At 42.6% G+C, this 24,977-nt stretch overlaps 1 protein-coding gene across 1 annotated transcript in view; it reads left to right on the top strand.

Annotated features, from left to right (window-relative positions):
- Window positions 1-1,472: 1,472 nt before the first annotated feature.
- The window catches only part of LOC110528454 (ubiquitin-associated protein 1), a 30,067-nt gene continuing 6,562 nt past the window's right edge, over window positions 1,473-24,977 (top strand). The window contains exons 1-6 of the mRNA XM_021610527.3: window positions 1,473-1,656; window positions 17,893-17,933; window positions 18,059-18,183; window positions 18,426-19,208; window positions 19,379-19,525; window positions 20,477-20,578. Of these exons, the coding sequence (XP_021466202.2) occupies window positions 17,900-17,933; window positions 18,059-18,183; window positions 18,426-19,208; window positions 19,379-19,525; window positions 20,477-20,578 (1,191 nt within the window). The 5' untranslated portion in view covers window positions 1,473-1,656; window positions 17,893-17,899. The remainder of the gene's footprint in view (window positions 1,657-17,892; window positions 17,934-18,058; window positions 18,184-18,425; window positions 19,209-19,378; window positions 19,526-20,476; window positions 20,579-24,977) is intronic.

Genomic DNA, 24,977 nt, shown 5'->3' with positions numbered 1-24,977 from the left:
GTAAAGGTCCTGAATACCTATGTGAATGTGAAATTTGCATTTTTTTTTATATATAATTTTGCAAACATTTCTCAAAAACTGTTTTTGCTTTGTCTTTATATGGTATTGTGTGTAGATTGGTGAGGGGAAAAAACGATGTAATACATTTTAGAATAAGGCTGTAACATAACAATATGGAAAAAGTCAAGGGTTCTGAATACTTCAAGAATGCACTGTGTATGGCTCTAAAGCATGCTACACAAATTATTGGGAAAGATAGATGATCCAAAATTATGATAATCTAGATTTCACAATCATTAGGTATTGAGGCATTTTCCTAAACTGGATCTTTGCATCATAAAGGCTACTGTGGTACAGTACACTTGCATTTGACTGTTGATGACGATGACATCACTATTGATTTGATAATGTCAGTTCTGATGTTATCCTTGATCAATGCATTGGAAGGAATATAAGTGTGTGGCTGATCTTAGTTTCATTCAAGGCACAATCTGGGATATTACCTGCTGTTCAATTGTCATTTCAATTAGCATATCATATTGTAGGGAACTTAGACTAACACCCAGCCATCTCGTCAAGAGACTCAGGATTGAGTTGGGCTACCCCCTGAATTCGTTATGTTGGTGTAGGGACATGTTTTTAGAATGAAGGGTGTTGAGTAGTGACCTTGGTACAACACCTTACCTGGACCTATTTGTGTAATGCATAACAGTCACATGGACCTGCGTTTGGATTTGAGAGTGGTTACATTTCCCCAGCACCATCCCTTAACTTTATACCAAACCAAACCTTAGGATTGTGGCTTTAAAGAGATTTGTAGCCGTGATCAGATGAAGCTTTAGTGCTATTTTGTTCTGAAAGGTCTTTATGCATAATGCTGAAGTATCTCATGGTGGTAAGCTTTTGGGCAATATCATACCAACATTGGACACCAAGCTTGTCACTGTTTTATGAAAATTATCAATAAACTCAACGACATTGGCATGGTTATGGTTCTCAAGGGAACACTAACCATGTTTCCATGTAAACACTTGACTGACTAGCCATCATGATCTCCTGATCCCTATTCAGTTCAGACAATATTGGAGGGGATTAAATAATGAATGAATCCAGAGTAGGGTGACCAAAATCTTATAAAGAAAATGTCTGGGAACATCTCTTCAGTGTTGCCAAAGGATGATAGACAAAAAAATACTATACATTGCACTGGCATGTGCCATTGTTTTATTTAATTGTTTTATGTTTTTTTTAATTACATTTTGTGTTTTCTGAGATAAATTACATTCGTTGTCCAATTTCTGTTATGGTTGTGTCCAAAAGTGTATAATTTTCAATTTTTTTATGTAAACAAATATTACAAAAACGTACACAACAAACTATTATGTGCAATTCAATGTGATGAGAGAATGCTGTGAATAAAATTACATTGTACCCTGTATGTTTATTTATCTACACTTGTGTCGTCATCAAGTGAAAACGTGACTTCAAACAGGAACCATAGGAAGGAAGGCGAATAAATCAAGATGGCGTTCCACTATGAAGCATGAAAGAGATTTCGATTCCAATAACATTTATTTTAACAAAGTTTGAAGAAGGTGTCTTTGCTTTTAGGTGTACGTACGTTTTTGGAGAAGCAAGACGGAGCAGATAATACGGGTAAGGGGGTTAATGGAAGATGTTATCTCAGTTTTCTTTCAGGGGCGGTGGCGGAGAGGGAGTGAACTAGCCAGCACTATCTAGTGCAGGCCACCAAACTAACATTAGCTAGCTAACGTTATCTAAAATGTCCACATCGGATATTCTTTATTTCTGATTGTCTTCCTTCCAGATTTTCAGTTAAGGTTTACGTTAACTTGTGGGTTATTTTGTGTCAGCTATCAAGCTAACGTTAGCTGGTCATGAAAAAGTTAGTTAGCTCATTTGTAGCTAACGTATTAACGTTAAACTGACTAAATTACCGTCCTATGCTATGTTAGCCTGCTATCTTTCTCCTCTTGAATTATCTTAATCTAACAGTTACTCGCCAATTGTTTTCCAAGGATAAATCACTCAAAATACCAGCTAACTATATAGATAGTCACAAGCTGAGACAACCGAGCTAGCAGTCTACAGTCAGCAAGGGGTACTTTTATAGCCACTCTGACAGCTAGAAAAGTACACCCTAATGACTGTCATAGTTAGTTACGATTTTTAGTACGTTCTTTACACATCACATGTATTTCATTTAATGAATTACTATGCTATTTACTGGAATGTTACTTCATAAAAAGTTGTCGCTACTCTTGCTACGTCTGTGGATGAGTCATGCAAGTATGACTTGTTCAATGTTTCCAAGATGAGATTACAGTTGGCTAGCTATAGCTGCTTGAAAATGTCACGTGTTTTTGTTGATTATGGTTTGAGTAAGTGCACTAAAATATGTTGCTAAGGACGGGTGGCCATTGCATCGACTGTCACTGCATCGACATCCCGACTGATCGAGCTATATTTTGCTCCATGGTACGCTAATAAGTCCACCCATTACTTTTTACATTTATTTTTTATTTCACCTTTATTTACATTTACAAGTGCGACCTGGTCAAGATAAAGTAAAGCATTGCGACACAAACAACAACAGAGTTACACATGGAATTAACAAGTTTATAGTCAATATCACAATCGGGGGGAAAAAAGTATATATACAGTGTGTGCAAATGGCGTGAGGAGGTAAGGCAATGAATAGGCCATAGTAGCGAAGTAATTACAATTTAGCAAATGAACACGAGTGATAGATGAGCAGATGGTGATGTGCAAGTATAAATACTGGTGTGCAAAAAAGTAAATAAAAACAATATGGGGATGAGGTAGGTAGATTGGGTGGACTATTTACAGATGGGCTATGTACAGCTGCAGCGATCGGTTAGCTGCTCAGATAGCTGATGTTTAAAGTTAGTGAGGGAAATATAAGTCTCCAGCTTAAGCGATTTTATTTTATTTTTTGTACTTTTATTTTTTGCAATTCGTTCCTGTCATTGGCAGCAGAGAACTGGAAGGAAAGGTGGCCAAATGAGGTGTTGGTTTTGGGGATGACCAGTGAGAGATACATGCTGGAGCTCATGCTACGAGTGGGTATTATCGTGACCAGTGAGCTAAGGCGGCGCTTTACCTAGCATAGACTTATCTATGACCTGGAGCCAGTGGGTCTGGCGACGAGTATGTAGCGAGGGCCAGCCGACGAGAGCATATACAGGTCACAGTGGTGGGTGGTATATGGGGCTTTGGTGACAAAATGGATGGCCCTTTGGTGACAAAATGGATGGCCCTGTGATAGACTGCATCCAGTTTGCTGAGTAGAGTATTGGAAGCTATTTTGTAAATGACATCGCTGAAGTCGAGGATCGGTAGGATAGTCAGTTTTACGAGGGTATGTTTGGTGACTTGAGTGAAGGAGGCTTTGTTGCGAAATAGAAAGCCGATTTGATTTTGGATTGGAGATGTTTAATATGAGTCTGAAAGGATAGTTTACAGTCTAGCCAGACACCTAGGTATTTGTAGTTGTCCACATATTCAGTCAGAACCGTCCAGAGTAGTGATGCTTGTCGGGCGGGCGGATGCAGGCAGCAATCGGTTGAAAGCATGCATTTGGTTTTACTAGCGTTTAAGAGCAGTTGGAGGCCATGGAAGGAGAGTTGTGTGGCATTGAAGCTCGTTTGGAGGTTAGTTAGCACAGTGTCCAGGGAAGGTCCACAAGTATACAGAAGATTGTCGTCTGCGTCGAGGTGGATCAGGGAATCACCCGCAGAAAGAGCGACATCTTTGATATATACAGAGAAACGAGTCGGCCCAAAAATTGAACCCTGTGGTACCTCCCCATAGAGACTGCCAGAGGTCCGGACAACAGGCCCTCCGATTTGACACACTGAACTCTGAGAAGTAGTTGGTGAACCAGGCGAGGCAGTCATTAGAGAAACCAAGGCTGTTGAGTCTGCCGATACGAATACGGTGATTAACAGAGTTGAAAGCCTTGGCCAGGTTGATGAAGACAGCTGCACAGTACTGTCTTTTATCGATGGCGATTCTGATATAGTTTAGTACCTTGAGCGTGTCTGAGGTGCACCCGCTCGAAAACCGGATTGCAAAGCAGAGAAGGTGCGGTGGTATTCAAAATGGGCAGTGATCTGTTCATTAACTTGGCTTTCGAAGACTTTAGAAAGTTAGGGCAGGATGGATATAGGTTTATAACAGTTTGGGTCTAGAGTGTCACCCCCATTGAAGAGGGGGATGACCGCGGCAGCTTTCCAATCTTTAGGGATCTCAGACGACTTGCCTAAAAAGTGTTGTGATCCCGAAGTGTGATCTGCTTCTGGGGGGCCGTCTTACATAACAGTAAACAGTGTTTTAAAAATGTGTGCAGTCTGGTTTTCTTAATATAAGGAATTTGTGTACCTTTTACAAGCTGCTTTTAGACTTTTACTCAAGTAGAATTTTACTGGGTGACTTAAACGTTTAATTTAGTCATTTTAGGGCACTGAGTGGTGCAGTGGTCTAAGGCACCACAGTGCTAGAGGCGTCACTACACACCTGGGTTCAATCCCGGGCTGTATTACCACTGGCCGCAATCGGGAGTCCCATAGAGCGGCGCACAATTGGGCAAGCATTGTCTGGGTTAGGGGAGGGTTTGGCCGGGGTATTCCGTCATTGTAAATTAGAATTTGTTCTTAATTGACTTGCCTAGTTAAATAAAAAAAATACATATATGGGGTACTAGTACAGAGTGGATTTTTCCTGGGGTATGAGGAAATTAGGGTAAATATTTACATTTACAGTGCCTTCAGAAAGTATTCACACACCTTGACTTTTTCCACATTTCTTTGTTACAAATTGGTATTCATGTATTTAATTGTTATTCTTTTTCATCGATGTACACACTTCTCTGTCAGTGGAAGAAATATTAATATTTGTATAACATCTATTGAAAAGAAAAATGGTATTAGGTAAGTGTCCAAACCTGTGAGTGTTAGAATTACCTTTCACAGTGATTACAGCTGTGGGTCTTTCTGGGTAAATCGCTAAGAGCTTCCCGCATCTGGATTGTGCAACATTTGCCAATTTTATTTAGATTATTTTCAAAATTCTTCAAGGTCTGACAAATTTGATGTTGATCATTGCTAGACAATCATTTTCAGATTTTCAAGCAGATTAATATGAGCTAACTTTTAAAAATAAATTAATTTAACCAAGAACAAATTATTATTTACAATGATGTCCTACCAGGGAACAGTGGTTTAACTATCTGAATAGACAATCGGACAATTTATTTATTATTATTATTATGTTTTCTTCTTGGGCCTCTATAACTATCTATTGTTCTTATTTTTGTTGTTGTTGTGTGATTTGGATTAATCCCCTCTACCACACGGAACCCCACTAATCTACTGACCGAACACAAGAGGTGGCTAACAACAGACCTCCATCCTATGCTAGCTTGCTATCGATGGCCTGGCTAGCTGTCTAAATCGCCGTGACCCCCAACCAACCTCTCCACTCACTGGACCCTTTTGATCACTCGACTAAGCATGCCTCTCCTTAATGTCAATATGTCTTGTCCATTGCTGTTCTGGTTAGTGTTTATTGGCTTATTTCACTGTAGAGCCTCTAGTCCTGCTCACTATACCTTATCCAACCTATTAGTTCCACCACCCACACATGCAATGACATCTCCTGGTTTCAATGATGATTCTAGAGACAATATCTCTCTCATCACTCAATACCTAGGTTTACCTCCACTGTTTTCACATCCTACCATATCTTTGTCTGTACATTATACCTTGATGCTATTTTATCGCCCCCAGAAACCTCCTTTTACTCTCTGTTCCAGACGTTCTAAACGACCAATTCTTATTGCTTTTAGCCGCACCCTTATTCTACTACTACTCTGTTCATCTGGCGATGTAGAGGTGAATCCAGGCCCTGCAGTGCCTAGCTCCACTCCTATTCCCCAGACGCTCTCTTTTGACGACTTCTGTAACCGTAATAGCCTTGGTTTCATGCATGTTAACATTAGAAGCCTCCTCCCTAAGTTTGTTCTATTCACTGCTTTAGCACACTCTGCCAACCCGGATGTTCTAGCTGTGTCTGAATCCTGGCTTAGGAAGACCACCAAAAATTCAGACATTTTAATTCCAAACTACAACATTTTCAGACAAGATAGAACTGCCAAAGGGGGCGGTGTTGCAATCTACTGCAAAGATAGCCTGCTGTGTTCTGTCCTACTATCCAGGTCTGTACCCAAACAATTTGAACTTCTACTTTTAAAAATCCACCTCTCTAAAAACAAGTCTCTCGCCGTGGCCGCCTGCTATAGACCACCCTCTGCCCCCAGCTGTGCTCTGGACACCATATGTGAACTGATTGCCCCCCATCTATCTTCAGAGCTCGTGCTGCTAGGCGACCTAAACTGGAACATGCTTAACACCCCAGCCATCCTACAATCTAAACTTGATGCCCTCAATCTCACACAAATTATCAATGAACCTACCAGGTACCTCCCCAAAGCCTTAAACACGGGCACCCTCATAGATATCATCCTAACAAACTTCCCCTCTAAATACACCTCTGCTGTCTTCAACCAAGATCTCAGCGATCACTGCCTCATTGCCTGCATCCGTAATGGGTCAGCGGTCAAACGACCTCCACTCATCACTGTAAAACGCTCCCTGAAACACTTCAGCGAGCAGGCCTTTCTAATCGACCTGGCCGGGGTATCCTGGAAGGATATTGATCTCATCCCGTCAGTAGAGGATGCCTGGATATTTTTTTTTAAATGCCTTCCTAACCATCTTAAACAAACATGCCCCATTCAAGAAATTTAGAACCAGGAACAGATATAGCCCTTGGTTCTCCCCAGACCTGACTGCACTTAACCAACACAAAAACATCCTATGGCGTTCTGCATTAGCATCGAACAGCCCCCGTGATATGCAGCTGTTCAGGGAAGCTAGAAACCATTATACACAGGCAGTTAGAAAAGCCAAGGCTAGCTTTTTCAAGCAGAAATTTGCTTCCTGCAACACTAACTCAAAAAAGTTCTGGGACACTGTAAAGTCCATGGAGAATAAGAACACCTCCTCCCAGCTGCCCACTGCACTGAAGATAGGAAACACTGTCACCACTGATAAATCCACCATAATTGAGAATTTCAATAAGCATTTTTCTACGGCTGGCCATGCTTTCCACCTGGCTACTCCTACCCCGGTCAACAGCACTGCACCCCCAACAGCAACTCGCCCAAGCCTTCCCCATTTCTCCTTCTCCCAAATCCATTCAGCTGATGTTCTGAAAGAGCTGCAAAATCTGGACCCCTACAAATCAGCCGGGCTAGACAATCTGGACCCTTTCTTTCTAAAATTATCTGCCGAAATTGTTGCCACCCCTATTACTAGCCTGTTCAACCTCTCTTTCGTGTCTTCTGAGATTCCCAAAGATTGGAAAGCAGCTGCGGTCATCCCCCTCTTCAAAGGGGGGGACACTCTTGACCCAAACTGCTACAGACCTATATCTATCCTACCATGCCTTTCTAAGGTCTTCGAAAGTCAAGTCAACAAACAGATTACCGACCATTTCGAATCTCACCATACCTTCTCTGCTATGCAATCTGGTTTCAGAGCTGGTCATGGGTGCACCTCAGCCACGCTCAAGGTCCTAAATGATATCTTAACCGCCATCGATAAGAAACATTACTGTGCAGCCGTATTCATTGATCTGGCCAAGGCTTTCGACTCTGTCAATCACCACATCCTCATCGGCAGACTCGACAGCCTTGGTTTCTCAAATGATTGCCTCGCCTGGTTCACCAACTACTTCTCTGATAGAGTTCAGTGTGTCAAATCGGAGGGTCTGTTGTCCGGACCTCTGGCAGTCTCTATGGGGGTGCCACAGGGTTCAATTCTTGGACCAACTCATCTCTGTATACATCAATGAGGTCGCTCTTGCTGCTGGTGAGTCTCTGATCCACCTCTACGCAGACGACACCATTCTGTATACTTCCGGCCCTTCTTTGGACACTGTTAACTAACCTCCAGGCAAGCTTCAATGCCATACAACTCTCCTTCCGTGGCCTCCAATTGCTCTTAAATACAAGTAAAACTAAATGCATGCTCTTCAACCGATCGCTACCTGCACCTACCCGCCTGTCCAACATCACTACTCTGGACAGCTCTGACTTAGAATACGTGGACAACTACAAATATTTAGGTGTCTGGTTAGACTGTAAACTCTCCTTCCAGACCCATATCAAACATCTCCAATCCAAAGTTAAATCTAGAATTGGCTTCCTATTTCGCAACAAAGCATCCTTCACTCATGCTGCCAAACATACCCTTGTAAAACTGACCATCCTACCAATCCTCGACTTTGGCGATGTCATTTACAAAATAGCCTCCAATACCCTACTCAACAAATTGGATGCAGTCTATCACAGTGCAATCTGTTTTGTCACCAAAGCCCCATATACTACCCACCATTGCGACCTGTACGCTCTCGTTGGCTGGCCCTCGCTTCATACTCGTCGCCAAACCCACTGGCTCCATGTCATCTACAAGACCCTGCTAGGTAAAGTCCCCCCTTATCTCAGCTCGCTGGTCACCATAGCATCTCCCACCTGTAGCACACGCTCCAGCAGGTATATCTCTCTAGTCACCCCCAAAACCAATTATTTCTTTGGCCGCCTCTTTCCAGTTCTCTGCTGCCAATGACTGGAACAAACTACAAAAATCTCTGAAACTGGAAACACTTATCTCCCTCACTAGCTTTAAGCACCAACTGTCAGAGCAGCTCACAGCTTACTGCACCTGTACATAGCCCACCTATAATTTAGCCCAAACAACTACCTCTTTCCCTACTGTATTTAATTTATTTATTTATTTTGCTCCTTTGCACCCCATTATTTTTATTTCTACTTTGCACATTCTTCCATTGCAAAACTACCATTCCAGTGTTTTACTTGCTATATTGTATTTACCTTGCCACCATGGCCTTTTTTGCCTTTACCTCCCTTCTCACCTCATTTGCTCACATTGTATATAGACTTGTTTATACTGTATTATTGACTGTATGTTTGTTTTACTCCATGTGTAACTCTGTGTCGTTGTATCTGTCGAACTGCTTTGCTTTATCTTGGCCAGGTCGCAATTGTAAATGAGAACTTGTTCTCAACTTGCCTACCTGGTTAAATAAAGGTAAAATAAATAAATAAAAACTGCCTTGTTAAAACCCGGGTTAACTGCTTTGTTCAGGGGCAGAACAACAGATTTCTTTACCTTGTCAGCTCGGGGATTCGAGCTGGCCCAACGCTCTAACCACTAGGCTACCTGCCACCCCAGGTGACTAGGCCACTCGAACATTCACTGTCTTGGAAAGCAACTCATGTAGATTTGGCCTTGTGTTTTAGGGGGTCCTGCTGAAAGGTGAATTCATATCAGTGTCTAGTGGAAAGCAGACTGATCCCGGTTTCCACTAGGATTTTGCCTGTGCTTAGCTTCATTCCGTTTTTTAATTTTTATCATGAACAATTCCCCAGTCCATAACGATTACATGCATACCCATAATATGATAGACTGTTCTCTCTGCTACCGCACGGCAAACGGTACTGGAGCGCTAAGTACAGGACCAAAAGGCTCCTGAACAGCTTCTACCCCCAAGTCATAAAACTGCTAAATAGTTAACCAAATATGTTACATGACCAAATGTATGTGGACATCTCATTCCAAAATCATGGGCATTAACGTGGAGTTGGTCCTCCTAGATGTTGGAACATTGCTACGGGGACTTGCTTCCATTCAGCCACGAGCATTAGTGAGGTCGGTAACTGATGTTGGGCAATTAGGTCTGGCTCGCAGTCTGCGTTCCAATTCATCCCAAAGGTGTTTAATAGGGTTGAGGTCAGGGCTTTGTGCTGGCTAATCAAGTTCTTCCACACCGATCTCGGCAATTTCTGTGTGGAACTCACTTTGTGCACAGGGGCATTGTCATTCTGAAACAGGAAAGGGCCTTCCCCAAACTGTTGCCACAAATTTGGAAGCACAGAATTGTCTAGAATGTCATTGTATGCTGTAGCATTAAGATTTCCCTTCACTGGTACTAAGGGGTCTAGCCCAAACCATGAAAAACAGCACCAGACCATTATTCCTCGTCCACCAAACTTTACAGTTGGCACGGCATTGGGACTGGTAGCATTCTCCTGGCATCAGCCAAACCTAGATTTGTCTGTCGGATGGTGAAGCGTGATTCGTCACTCCCGAGAACGTGTTTTCTCTGCTCCAGAATCTAATGGTGGCGAGCTTTACACCACTCCAGCCGATGCTTGGCATTGTTCATGGTGCTCTTAGGCTTGTGTGTGGCTGCTCAGCCATAGACACCCATTTTTTGAAGCTCCCGATGAACCGTTCTTGTGCTGACATTGCTTCCAGAGGCAGTTTGGAACTCTGTAGTGAGTGTTGCAACCGAGGACTGATGATTTTTGCATGCTACAGCACTTGGCTATCCCGTTCTGTGAGCTTGTGTGGCCTACCACATCACGCTGAGGTGTTGTTGCTCCTGTTCTGTGAGCTTGTTTCCACTTCACAATAACAGCACTTACAGTTGACAGGGGCAGCTTTAGCAGGGCAGAAATTTGTCAGACTTGTTGGAAAGGTGGCATCCTAAGACTGCACCACATTGAAAGTCACTGAGCTCTTCAGTAAGGCCCAGTAAGGCTCTTCACTACTGCCCATGTTTGTCTATGGAGATTGCATTGCTGTGTGCTACATTTTTATACACTTGTCAGCCACAGTTGAAATATCAGAATCCACTCATTTGAATGCGTGTCCACATAGTTTTGTGTGTATAGATAGTCCAGGTAGCTACATTCTACTGTCTGCATCGACTCCTTTTTGACTCTGCACACATAATGGGCGACATACACAATGCACACTAGTCACACACTCATCACATATGCTTCTGCCTATCTATCCTATTGCCTCATCACTTTACCATTACGGCCCTACCTGCAGTGCCTTCAGAAAGTAATCACACCCCTTTACTTTTTCCACATTTTGTTGTTACAGCCTGAATTTAAAATTGACGGAATTGCATTTAACTGGCCAACACACAATTTCCCATTTTAATGTCAGTTACGTTATTTCAATCAATAAGTATTCAACCCCTTTGTTATGGCATGCCTTAAAAATGTGCTTAACAATTCAGAAGTTGCTTGTACTCTGTGTGCAATAAGTGTTTAACATGATTTTTGAATGTCTACCTTATCTGTGTACCCCACACATACAATTATCTGTGAGGGCACCTATTGGTAGATGGGTAAAAAAAACAATAAAGCAGACATTGAGTATGCCTTTGCGCATGGTGAAGTTATTAATTACACTTTGGATGTTTTCTCAATACACCCAGTCACTACGAAGATGCATGTGTCCTTCCTAACTCAGTTGACGGAGAGGATTTAATCATAAGACCAATGGTGACTAAAACAGATTGAGTTTAATGGCTGTGATATGAGAACGGAGGATAAATCAACAACATTGTAGTTACTCCACCATACTAACCTACATGACAGAGTGAAAAGAAGGAAGACTGTAAAGAATTAAAATATTCCAAAACATGCATCCTGTTTGCAGCAAGTAATACTGCAACAAATGTGCAAAGCAATTAGCATTTTGTCCTGAATGCAAATGTATGTTTGGGGCAAATTCAACGCAATGCATTAGATGATCACTCTCCATATTTTCAAGCATAGTGTTGTTTGCATCATGCTATGGGTATGCTTGTAATCATTAAGAATGGGAGTTTTTCAGGATTAAAAAATCAACTGAATGGAGCTAAGCACATGCAAAATGTTAGATGAAAACCTGTTTGTCTGCTTTCCACCAGGCACAGGGAGATACATTCACCTTTCATCAGGACAATAACATAAAACACAAGGCAAATCTACACAAGTTGCTTACCAAGAAGACCGTGAATGTTCCTGAGTGGCTGATATTTTCAAGTAGATGTAAGTCAACTCTGTCAAGAACTGAAAGTGGTTGTCTAGCATTGAACCATTTGACAGATCTTGAAGAATATTACAAAGAATAATGGGCTAATGTTGCACAATACAGGTGTGGGAAGCTCTTCGACTCATCCAGAAAGTCTCACAGCTGTAATCGCTGCTAAAGGTGCTTCAACAGAGTATTGATTCAGGGGTGTGAATACTTATGTAAATGAGACATTTCTGTATTTCATTTTCAATACACTTGCTCAAATGTCAAACTTGTTTTTACTTTGTCATTATGGGGTATTGTGTGTAGCTGGGTGAGAAAATAAGTCCAGCGGTATAAATACTTTCTGAAGGCAATCACGGATATACCACTGTGTTTCTACAAAGGGGGCCTGTATGGTAGCTTTTTGGGAGAGGGGGCTCCCCAGTTGCCTGGCTATTCAGACTCCTTGCTCCGGCCAAACACTATGCCACACCTACGGACGTTGAGTTCTTCCCTGCAATGAGTCTGGATCTGAGTACCTCCCCAAACGCTTTACAGAATGCGAACACATTCGGTGGCCATCTGATTGGTCAAAGAAACGATGGGTTGGGCCAGAGCTAGAACACACGTGGGTAAAGCGGCAGTTTGAAAATTCATCATTGACTATGCTACTCAGATTGGTTAGGCTATCCAATCGTTGATGCCTTTGTTCTGTATGACTCCACTCGTCACCACAAATGACGACTATGATGTCAGACTAAAGTATGTAGTGAATGATAGAGCAGCTGAAGAATTTAGTGTGAGTTGTCAGGCTAGATCCCCAGCAGCACAAATTATCATAATGCTGCTCTGGTCACGTATGTACAGGCTGGGATATAGTTTACAGTGCATTCGGGAAGTATTCAGACACCTTGACTTTATCCACATTTTGTAATTGATGAGGATTTTAACAATTTTAATCCCACTACAAACACTTCCTTGTAATGACAAAGTGAAAACAGATTTTTGCAAATTCTTTACAAAAAACCCAACTTATTTATGTAAGGAAAGGGGGATACCTAGTCATTTGTCCATCTGAAATGTGTTTTCTACATTTACCCCAACTCTGAATCAGAGGTGCGTTAATCGACATCCACATCTTCGACGCCTGGGGGAACAGTGGGTTAACTGCCTTGCTCGGGGGCAGAACGACCACATTTTTTTTTAATATATTTTTTTTTACCTTATCAGCCTCGGGGATTCAATCCAGCAACCTTCCTGTTACTGGCCTAACCACCATAGGTATTCAGACCCTTTGCTATGAAACTTGAAATTGCTCAGGCGCGTCCTGTTTCCGTTGATCATAATCCTTGAAATGTTCCTACAACTTGGAGTTTCACCTCTGGTACATTCAATTGATTGGACTAGATTTGGAAAGGCGCTCACACCTGTCTATATAAGGTCCTACAGTTGACAGTGCATGTCAGAGCAAAAACCAAGCCATGAGGTCGAAGGAATTGTCCGTAGAGCTCTGAGACAGGATTGTGTCGAGGCACAGATCTGGGGAAGGGTACCAACATAATTATGTAGCATTGGAAGTCCCCAAGAACATCCTTCTTAAATGGAAGAAGTTTGGAACCAGCAATGCTCTTCCAAGAGCAGGCAGTCTGACCAAACTGAGCAATTGGGGGAATGGCCTTGGTCGGGGAGGTGACCAAGAACCTGATGGTCACTCTGACAGAGCTCGAGTTCTCCTGTGGAGATTGGAGAACCTTCCAGAAGGACAACCATCTCTGCAGCACTCCACCAATCAGGCCTTTATGGTTGAGTGGCCAGATAGAAGCCACTCCTCAGTAAAAGGCACACGACAGCCCGCTTGGAGTTTACCAAAAGACACCCAAAGTCTTTGACCATGAGAAACAAGATTCTCTGGTCAGATGAAACACAGATGTAACTATTTGGCCTGAATGCCAAGCGTCACGTCTGAAACCTGGCACTATTACCGCAGTGAATCATGGTGGGGGAAGCATCAGCAGTGGTAATCTTTTTCAATGGCAGGGACTGAGATGCTAGTCAGGATCGAGGGAAAGATGAACGGAGTAAAGTACAGAAATATCCTTGATGAAAACCTGCTCCAGAGTGCTCAGGACCTCAGACTGGAGCGAAGGTTCAACTTCCAGTAGGACTATGACCCTAAGCACACACCCAAGACAACACAGGACTGGCTTCAGGACAAGTCTCAATGTCCTCGCGTCGCCCAGACAGAACCCAAACCCGACCTAACATCTCTGAAGAGACCTGAAAATAGGTTGGATGGGGAGCGTCGCTGCACAGCTGACAGCTTGAGGATCTGCAGAGAAGAATACCACCCCAAATACAGGTGTGCCAAGCTTTATCCTAGTCTTCACTCAAGGAGACTCGAAGCTGTAATTACTGCCAAACGTGCTTCAACAAAGTACTGAGTAAAGGGTCTCAATACTTATGTAAATGTGATTTTTCTGGATTAAACATTTCTTTGCATCAATGTATACTACCATTCAAAAGTTTGGTGTCACTTAGAAATATTTAGCTTTTTTGTAAATTAAAATAACAATCGGAAATAGTATTATTATTATTAAACCTTTATTTAACCAGGAAGGGCTCACTGAGATTCAATCTCTTTTTTAAGAGCGTCCTGGCCAAGATGGGCATCACCAAGACGATGGCGCAGAGGACATAAAAGCCCTTTTACCAAATTCAGTTCGGACATTTGGAACAGTTAGCAGGTCCAGCAAACGAACAGAGTACCCATCACATTTCTGAACAGTAAAAATAGTAGTAGTACTAGTAAAGGCATAAATGTAGCTGATACTAGTCTTCTGGCTTCAAAAGAAAAACAGGCCTTATGTCTAAAATAAAATCCCAATTTCAGCTTCTTGTAAGTTTATGATATTTATGAGGTCACAGTCTCAAATTCAATGCTCTGACAGGTAATAATAGGTGAAAAGTTCAGAGGTCTATTTCTTGCTTTAGAAAACACCATTTAGTTTAGTTTTGTCAGTTGAGGATAAGCTTCAATTGACACAGGATACAGTATAAAAAGCAGTTTGCAAGTTCTGGAAAGCTTATGTACGAGACGCAGTAAATAACAGTATCATCAGCATAAAAATGAAGTTGCGCGTTTTGGACATTTTTGTCTAAATTATTTATATAAGTAGTGAATAAGAGAGGACCAAGGACAGCCTTGGGGCACACCATTACAGACATACAGTTTAACAGACATGAGTCCATCAAATTGAGTGCACTGAGTTCTATCAGACAGATAGTTAGCAAACCATGCAACTGCATGCTCCGAAAGACCTACACTCGACAATCTCTGCCTTAGTATAGCATGATCAATTGTATCAAAAGCCTTAAAGATCAATAAAAAGTGAGACAAAAAAAAAAAAAAAGTTTGTCAAGGGCTACAAAAAACATTTAATCACATTTAAAACCTTCATGGCTGCTGTAATTGTGCTATGCTTTTTTTGTAGCTGGAAACTGAAGATTTTTTTAGGCGTACAGAAGCCCATTATCATCAACCATCACTGTGTTCCAATGGCATTTTTTGTTATGTAATCCAAATTTATAATTTTAAAAGGCTAATTGATCATTAGACAACCCTTTTGCAATTATATTAGCAGATGCCTCAAGTCCTCAACTGGCAGCTTCATTAAATAGTACCCACAACACCAGTCTCAATGTCAACAGTGAAGAGGTGACTCCAGGATGCTGGCCTTCAAGGTAGAGTTCCTCTGTCCAGTGTCTGTTCTTTTGCCCAGCTTAATATTACATTTTTATCGGCCAGTCTGAGACATGGCCTTTTCTTTGCAACTCTGCCTAGAAGGCCAGCCTCCTGGAGTCGCCTCTTCACTGTTGACGTTGAGACTGGTGTCTTGCGGGCACTATTTAATGAAGATGCCAGTTGAGGACTTGTGAGGCGTCTCTTTCTCAAACTAGACACGCTAATGTACTTGTCCTCTTGTTCAGTTGTGCACTGGGGCCTCCCACTCTTTCTATTCTGGTTAGAGTCTATTCTGTTCTGTGAAGGGTGTAGTACACAGTGTTGTACGAGATCTCGCATGAAATAGACTAACACATTTCTTCTGAAACTTATTTGTTTCTGTCCATTTTGAGCCTGTAATCAAACCCACAAATACTGATGCTCTAGATACTCAACTAGTCTAAAGAAGGCCAGTTTTATTGCTTCTTTAATCAGAAAAGCAGTTTTCAGCTGTGCTAACATAATTGCAAAAGGGTTTTCTCATGCTCAATTAGCCTTTTTTTTAAAATGATAAACTTGGATTAGCTAACACAACGTGCCATTGGAACACAGGAGGGATGGTTGCTGTTAATTGGCCTCTACACCTATGTAGATATTCCATTCCAAAGTCGGCCGTTTCCAGCTACAATAGTCATTTACAACATTAACAATGTCTACACTGTATTTTGGATCAATTTGATATTTTAATAGACAAACATGCTTTTCTTTCAAAAACAAGGACATTTCTAAGTAACCATAAACTTTTGAACGGTAGTGTATAATCTGTTTTTGCTTTGTCATTATGGGGTATTGTGTGTAGATTGAGGGGATTAAAAAAATAATGAAACATTTTAGAATAAAGCTGAAATGTAACAATGTCTAAAAAATGATAAATAAAGTCAAGGGGTCTGTACTTCCAAATGCTCTGTATAATGGTGGATATGGTGTTGATGTTTTGTGTTGTTTCAGGGTGTTTTCACACTTGGTCCCGTTCAACCAATTTTTGTGTACTCAGTGCAGTTCTCGTAGTTTTTTTGTGCAGTGTGAACTCTCCAAATGAACTCAGACCCTTCAAAAGATCCCCCGAACTGTAACCATCTCGTGAGGTGGTCTGAGTTTGGTTCTCTTGAATTCAGCGGTCTGGTTCTCCTTTTTTGAAGACAATTTTAACGCAAAGCTCCCCAGGTTTGCATGTCATTATTCCCGTACCCCACACTAGACTACTACAACTACTACTACTCCAAAATGTCTTTGTTCAGATTGTTTGCATTATGTGATCAATAGGCTGAGAGCTTCATAAGCTGTTCATTGATTGGGGTTTGAATAGTGTGAGAAGACGACATGTTTGGTGAGAAACAGAATTTGTACTATATTTTAGCTCTTAACTGGGTAGTAGCCTACCTTGTACAAATGTTTTTTTCAATTACAGCGTTGATTGAATAATTGCGGAATAAATAATCAAATGTATTTAAAGCCCTTTTTACATCAGCAGATGTCACAATACAGAAACCCAGCCTAAAACGCCAAAAAAACAAGCAATGCAGATGTAGAAGCATGGTGGCTAGGAAAAACTACCTGGAAATGCAGGAACCTAGGAAGAAACCAGGTTATGAGGGGTGGCCAGTCCTCTTCTGGCTGTGCTGTATGGAGATTATAACAGAAAATGGCCAAGATGTTCATAGATGACCAGCAGGGTATTATAATAATAGTGGTAGTTATTCTGTTACCAATCAAATGCAAATATTAATAGCATCTTCTGATTGCAAGTCTGTCTCATATTTTAACTAAATGCTGTCAATGTATTAGCGTACAAAATGTATAACTAGCTGTCCAATAACGCTTTCTGATTGAATGGCTTGTCCTACACATTGTAAAAACCCAGAATGCATGTTGGAAAGAGATATTGGTTCCTTTCTTAACATAGCAATGTGAATGCAAAGAGGACCACAAAATAGTTGAAGTGAACTGGCAAAAGAGTTGAGTCCTCAGTCAAAGGCAAGGGCAGTGTGAATACAAAGAGAACTGACTTCTTTTGCTCTTTGTTTTTACCCCAGAGTGCACTTTTAAATAGGACTGTGTGAAAACACCCTCACTGCTTCCTCTAAGGCATCTCTCGTTCATTCAAGAGCCCTTTGTGTTTTACAGACTCTAAATGGCTGCGAGGAAGTCTGATACCCACAACAATGGTGAGTGTCTCTCTTTCGGCCTCTTCCTCTGTTCTCCATCTGCTCATTTTGTTTTAAAAATATTCCTGCATTTGCGTCATGGTGTCATTTTTCATTTAGGCCATTCATTCATCCTGTTTTTTCAGGACCCATCAGCTACCTTGATGACGTTCCATTTAAAATCAACGATAAGTTCCGCTGCCCTGCCAAAGTGGGTCTTCCTGTTGGCTTCTGCCTGCCCGACTGTCTCTCTGTGCTTGCAGACCTGCAGGTAAAGCCTTCTGATTTATGTCACTGTTGCATCAAGCGTTTCAATGATGGGGATGCTTGGTAATTTTTATCGCTTCCCTGTAATATTAGTCTGTATTAGGGGGGCACCTCTGTAAATGTTGAAAATAAGATCTCATGACTCAACCAGATTCACCCGGGTTGATTAGTCTCCATTCCTTTAGTCCTTTGTCTGCTGCTCCGCTCTAACTAGTCATGCTGGTTGTCTCTCTTTGGGCACTGCAGTATGACTTCTCCCTGGAGAGGCGGAGTGTGCGCTGGGGGGCGGAGCTGGCCGAGGCCAGGGCGGCGGAGGCCCGAGCTGCAGAGGTGGCCAGGGTGGAGTTGGAGAGCAGGGAGCACTCACCCCCCGCACAAGACCCTGACGGGGGATTGGCCGGCGGGGGCAAGAGGCCTCGCCCCGCCGAGGAGCAGGATGCTCTCCCGCCTGCATTGAATCCGCTGATGGCCGCACTGCGCCACAACGCCATCCTCACCCCGCTGCCCGCGCCCGCCAGGCAGACCGCTCCCAGCATCCCGGAGCCCCAGTACCTTAACCTGGCTGACTTTGAGCGCGAGGAGGACCCCTTCGACAAGCTGGAGCTGAAAACGCTGGACGATAGGGAGGAGCTGCGCAACATCCTCCAGAGCCAGCCACAGCCCCAGCAGCAGTCTGTATCCCCACCTGGGGAACCCCAGCCCGAGCTGGCATCGCGAGGCAGCACGCCTCCACCCCAACTCCTCGCCACCAGCCTTCCGGCAAAAACTGCCTTTTCCCTCAACGGGCTGGTGGCGCAACTGGACATGGACAGAGCTGGGAGTCTGGCCCAGGGACGGACAATGGACCCAGACCGGCCCTGCAACATCCGCTCGCTGACCTTCCCCAAGCTGTCGGACCAAGGGGACTTGTTATTTGACTCCTACTCTCCAGCCCCTGTACCACCTAGCCTATCCACCGGTAGCCCACCGGCACACCAGCAGAAGACAGAGGAGCCACCCAGGCACACCCAAAATGGGGCACCAAAGCAGGTAAGCTTACACAAAGAAGGTGAAGTGGGTCGTTGCTTCGTTTCAATTACTAAATGTATTGCTTAATTATTTCAAACTTCTGAAAAGCTTAGAGGCTTTGTGGACCAGAGGAAGATGCTTTTTTTGGACTCTTATACAGATGTGATGCTATAAAAACTCTCTCTGCAAAGATAAATGCAGGTCCTCTCCCGTGCGGCGCGGCACTGCTCAACCTGTCTTCCAGTGGGCGGCAATGTGTGGAGACCATCGTGTCCATGGGGTACTCCTACGAGGGGGTCCTGCGGGCCATGCAGAGGCGAGGCCAGAATGTGGAGCAGGTACGCCCCTCCGCTCTCCCTCCCGATCACAGCACCCTAGGCCCATTTTTCTCTACACAGATCTGTTACAAAGAAATTTTCTATTTGATTCTGTGCTGTCATTCACTCACTGCCCATTGCGCCCAGATAATTTTCTGTGTCATGGTTGACTGTGAAGTCATCAGGTGTTATGTGATTGTGATACGTTATGTGATACGTTATGTGATTGTCTGTCTTCACAAAAAAGTCCACCAGGCAACAAGTTGAGGATGGTTTTTGTGAATAGATGAATTGCGCTTACAGTGTTTTCTTTTGTCTCAAAACACACCATCCATTACCTTTGTTTGATGCCTCAACACTATGATGGCATTGCAGTGATTGATTACAGTAGTACTGTAGGAGACACTCGTTAGGGGCTAGTTAACTCCTGAGTGGCGCAGTGGTCTAAGGCACTGCATCTCAGTGCAAGACATGAATCCAGGCTGTATCACATCTGGCTGTGATTGGGTGTCCCATAGGGCATCGCACAATTGGCCCATCGTCATCCGGGTTTGGCTGGGGCAGGCCATCATTGTAAATAAGAATTTGTTCTTAACTGACTTGCCTAGTTAAATAAAGGTTACAAAAAAACATTTGAATAAACATTAGCTAACAATGGAATGACACAGTGGTAGTTGATACGTTTGACAGCTAACTTCCAAAATGAAAGTGTCCTCAAGCATCACGCAAGTACAATATTTTATCATGTGAATTTAGCTATCCCTCTAATCAACAATGAATATTCATGTATTTCTATTAAATGTCAACATTAGCTATTTCATAAATTCACCTCCAAGAATTTGGTCACCATTGTATTTGCAGTCATAATTATCTTGCTCTCAGCTTGTAAAACCACCTAGCAAATAGACAGTCTGGACTTGCACATGAAGCCATCACCAAAAGATCAACAATGTCTGTCATCCTGTGACCCAGGTGCTGGAGTACCTGTTTACTCATACGCGTCTTTGTGAGCGGGGATTTGAGTCCAGTGCCGTAGAGGAGGGCTTAGAGATGTACCAGTGCTCTGAAGAGAAGGTGAGTCCACCCACAGTCTCTACCAAAGACCCAAAGACATTTAGGATGACTAGCCAGCCAACTCCATTATCTCGGTTTCAACACACAAATAAGTTTAAGTTTATTTTTTATTTTTACAGGGACAGTGCACATTAATCAACGTTTCAGTAAAAGTGCCGGTTTTAGCCAGCCGGCTAATTTTCAACCGCAGTCCCTGGGCAGGTTATTAAAAACAATTACAATATAGACAATAGCAGCATAGAACAAGCAAGACATAGCAACATAGGACAAGCAAGACATAGCATACAGACAGAGCAACATAAAACAAAAAGCAGCAAGACAAAATTCATAAAAGCAGCAAAGTGTTTCCACACCTCACAAGCAACAGACAACATGGAAAGCGGCAACACACAGCTAGGAACCATGTTCACAAATCTGATTGACCTTTAGCCATGTCTTCAAGCATTTTGTGAAAGTGTGATATGTGGTGCAGTTATGTGTGTCTGATGGCAGTGTATTCCAGACATGGGAAGCTCTCACAGAGAATGCAGATTTACTAAAGGTGCTTTTCCTTAGGGGAACTATACAGTCACCTCTCATGGCAGACCTTGTGGATCTGCTGCCATATGTCTAGGTTTTCTGTTTAACAAAAATATTGAGTGGAGGGGGGGCCAGGCCATTAAGGATCTTGAATACAAGACATGCGTCGGTGTATTGCACAAGATTTTCCCAACTCAAGAGCTCATGCTTTCTGAGGATGTAACAGTGATGATGGCTATTGGGCTTCCTATCAAGCACTTTGAGAGCCTGTTTGTAGACAGACTGAATAGGTTTTAATGTTGTACAGCAAGCTTGGGCCCAACTAGTCAAGCAGTATGTTAAGTGGGGGAGTATCATAGATTTGAAGTACAGTTTTTCTACCTCTGTAGTCAAACAATTTCGTATAAATCGGAAATTAGCTAGGTTGAATTTAGTTATTTGAATTACCTTTTTCACATGCTTTTTAAAAGAGAGGTTGGAATCAAGTATGATGCCAAGGTACTTAAAATCGGATACCACCTGGAGCTTCTCCCCTGACACATAGACATCTGGCTCAGTAGCATCTGTTGCCCTCTTTGTGAAGAACATGCAAACAGTTTTTTTCACATTGAGATGCAAACACGAGTCACTGAGCCACTTTGTAACCTGGACCATTACAGTAGTGAGTTCTTGTGCAGCTTGTTGTTTGCTCTTTGCATGCACATATATCACTGTATCATCTGCATACATTTGAACTTCAGACCCAGTACAGACAGAAGGCAGATCATTAATGTACAGGCTGAACAGGAGGGGCCCCAGTATTGACCCTTCGGGCACGCCCACATCATAGCTACGAGTGGGCGACAGCTCATTGCTCACTCTGACACACTGAGTTCTGCCTTCAAGGTATGATTTCATCCATCTCAAGGCATCAGGGGAAAAGTTGAACTTGGACAATTTTGTGATGAGAATCTCATGGTTAACAGTATCAAAAGCCTTCCTTAGGTCCAGAAACACAGCCCCAACAGCACCCCCTTTGTCCATCTTGGACTTCACATTTTCCAGAAGAAAGCAGTTGGCCGTTTCTGTGGAGTGTTTCGCTCTGAAGCCAAACTGCATGGAGTGTAATGTGAAGGGGCTGTTGTTGAGGTGGGCAATCAGTTGTTCTGCTACACACTTTTCAACAACCTTTGACACCACAGGTAGTATACTAATGGGCCTGTAGTTACTCACGTCAGCAGGGTCGCCTGATTTAAAGATGGCCGTTATTATGGCCGACTTCCATACCCTTGGAAACACACCGAGACCAATAGATGTGTTGGTGACCTTAGTAATGGGGCCAATGAGTGACTCTTTGTAGTTTTTAAGAAAGGTAGAGTCCATCCCAAACACATCTTTGGCTTTAGAGTTCTTTAGTGAGCTAATCACCTTGTTCACCTTTGACTCAGAAACCTCCCTTATGATGAAGACAGGTTGAGTGTCATTCACTAGCACTGAGCCCAAGAAACAAGTGGAGGGGTTCTGTGTCAGTACCCTGACAGTCAATAAAGTAGGAATTGAAGGCTATTGCTATTTCAACTGCATCCTGTGTTAGATTGTTATTCACCATGATTTCTAGTCTTTTTGCAGTGTTACTATGGTCTTTCCCTGTTAACTTTTTTAGATTCTCCCATATCAATTTAGAATTTCCCTTTGCTTCACCAATTATGTTAATAAAAAAGTTTGCCTTGGCCTGTCTGATTTCTTTCATCACCTTATTTCTCAACATGGTAAACCTACGTCTGTCATGCTCTAATTTAGATTTTAGGGCTATTTTTAGAGCATAATCTCGTTCTTTCATCAATTTCCAGATTTCTCCATTTAGCCAAGGAAGAGTGCTCTTTTGGCCAGGTTTGGATTTGATTTTCTTTAGGAAGCCATTTATTGTAGTCTGGATTGTGGATAGAAAAACCTGACTATCAGCTTCCACGTCTGTATAGGACAAGAGATCATTCCAGTTTATTCCCTTAATTGCTTTTTCAAAATAGTTTAATTCACTCTTAGGTATTCTGAGTTGATCCGGCTTTCTAACAGTAGAGAGGTTAAACCTGCTCTTAGACAGCTTTCTGGCTATAAGTGTCAGATTATGATCAGATAGCCCAGTAACCATATTGAATGATTTAGTCACTCTCTCTGGTTTATTACTGAACACCAAATCAATCTGTGTTTTAGAGCAACAAGTCACCCTGGTTGGCCCTTTAACTAGCTGTGTAAGGTCAAAGGTATTAGTGATATTAGTGAAATGTTGAGTGGTCTAAGTTAAGGTTCACTTCCAGTTTTCCCTGAACTTAGATACACCAAGCATGTTCCGTTCTCCTCCCTCCACCTTTCTTCTCAAATGTGTGGTGGCCTAGGGAAATCCTTCACATCGGGATATTGACTATTTCTGAAAATTGCAAACTGTCCCAAATCCAGATATTTCTGACCATGAGGACAAAAGAAAAGAATTACAACATTCTAAAATACTGTTATTTTTTTAAAATTCCATTAACACTTGAGAAAAGAACACCAACACTGATTGATTGTTTCAAAATATTTATTGTCACTATTTATTCTGATCAAAAATATAGACACAACATTTCAAGTGTTGGTTTGTTTTTTTATGAGCTGAAGTAAAATATCCTGGTTTCGGGGCTGTCGCTGGGCAATACGGACTTTCAGCTCTCTCCAAAGATTTTCTATTGGGTTCAGGTCTGGAGACTGGCTAGGCCACTCCAGGACCTTGAGATGCTTCTTACGAAGCCACTCCTTAGTTGCCCTGGCTGTGTGTTTCGGGTCATTGTCATGCTGGAAGACCCAGCCACAACCCATCTTCAATGCTCTTACTGAGGGAAGGAGGTTGTTGGCCAAGATCTTGCAATACATGGCCAACATCCATCCTCCACTCAAAACGGTGCAGTCGTCCTGTCCCCTTTGCAGAAAAGCATCCCCAAAGAATGGTGTTTCCACCTCCGTGCATCACGGTTGGGATGGTGTTCTTGGGGTTGTACTCATACTTCTTCCTCCAAACACGGCGAGTGGAGTTTAGACCAAAAAGCTCTATTTTTGTCTCATCAGACCACATGACCTTTTCCCGTTCCTCCTCTGGATCATCCAAATGGTCATTGGCAAACTTCAGACGGGCCTGGACATGCGCTGGCTTGAGCAGGGGGACCTTGCGTGCGCTGCAGGATTTTGATCCATGATGGCGTAGTGTGTTACTAATGGTTTTCTTTGAGACTGTGGTCCCAGCTCTCTTCAGGTCATTGACCAGGTCCTGCCGTGTAGTTCTGGGCTGATCCCTCACCTTCCTCATGAGCATTGATGCCCCACGAGGTGAGATCTTGCATGGAGCCCCAGACCGAGGGGGATTGACCGTCATCTTGAGCTTCTTCCATTTTCTAATAATTGCACCAACAGTTGTTGCCTTCTCACCAAGCTGCTTGCCTATTGTCCTGTAGCCCATCCCAGCCTTGTGCAGGTCTACAATTTTATCCCTGATGTCCTTACACAGCTCTCTGCTCTTGGCCATTGTGGAGAGGTTGGAGTCTGTTTGAGTGTGTGGACAGGTGTCTTTTTATACAGGTAACGAGTTCAAACAGGTGCAGTTAATACAGGTAATGAGTGGAGAACAGGAGGGCTTCTTAAAGAAAAACTAACAGGTCTGTGAGAGCCGGAATTCTTACTGGTTGGTAGGTGATCAAATACTTATGTCATGCAATAAAATGCTAATTAATTACTTAAAAATCATACAATGTGATTTTCTGGATTATTGTTTTAGATTCCGTCTCTCACAGTTGGTGTACCTATGATAAATTACAGACCTCTACATGCTTTGTAAGTAGGAAACGCTGCCGATTTTGCAGGTTATCAAATACTTGTT

This window comes from Oncorhynchus mykiss, chromosome 7, assembly GCF_057628025.1.
Source record: "Oncorhynchus mykiss isolate SJ-2025 chromosome 7, ASM5762802v1, whole genome shotgun sequence".
NCBI lineage: Eukaryota > Metazoa > Chordata > Actinopteri > Salmoniformes > Salmonidae > Oncorhynchus > Oncorhynchus mykiss.
This window is presented reverse-complemented; position numbering and strand designations above follow the sequence as displayed.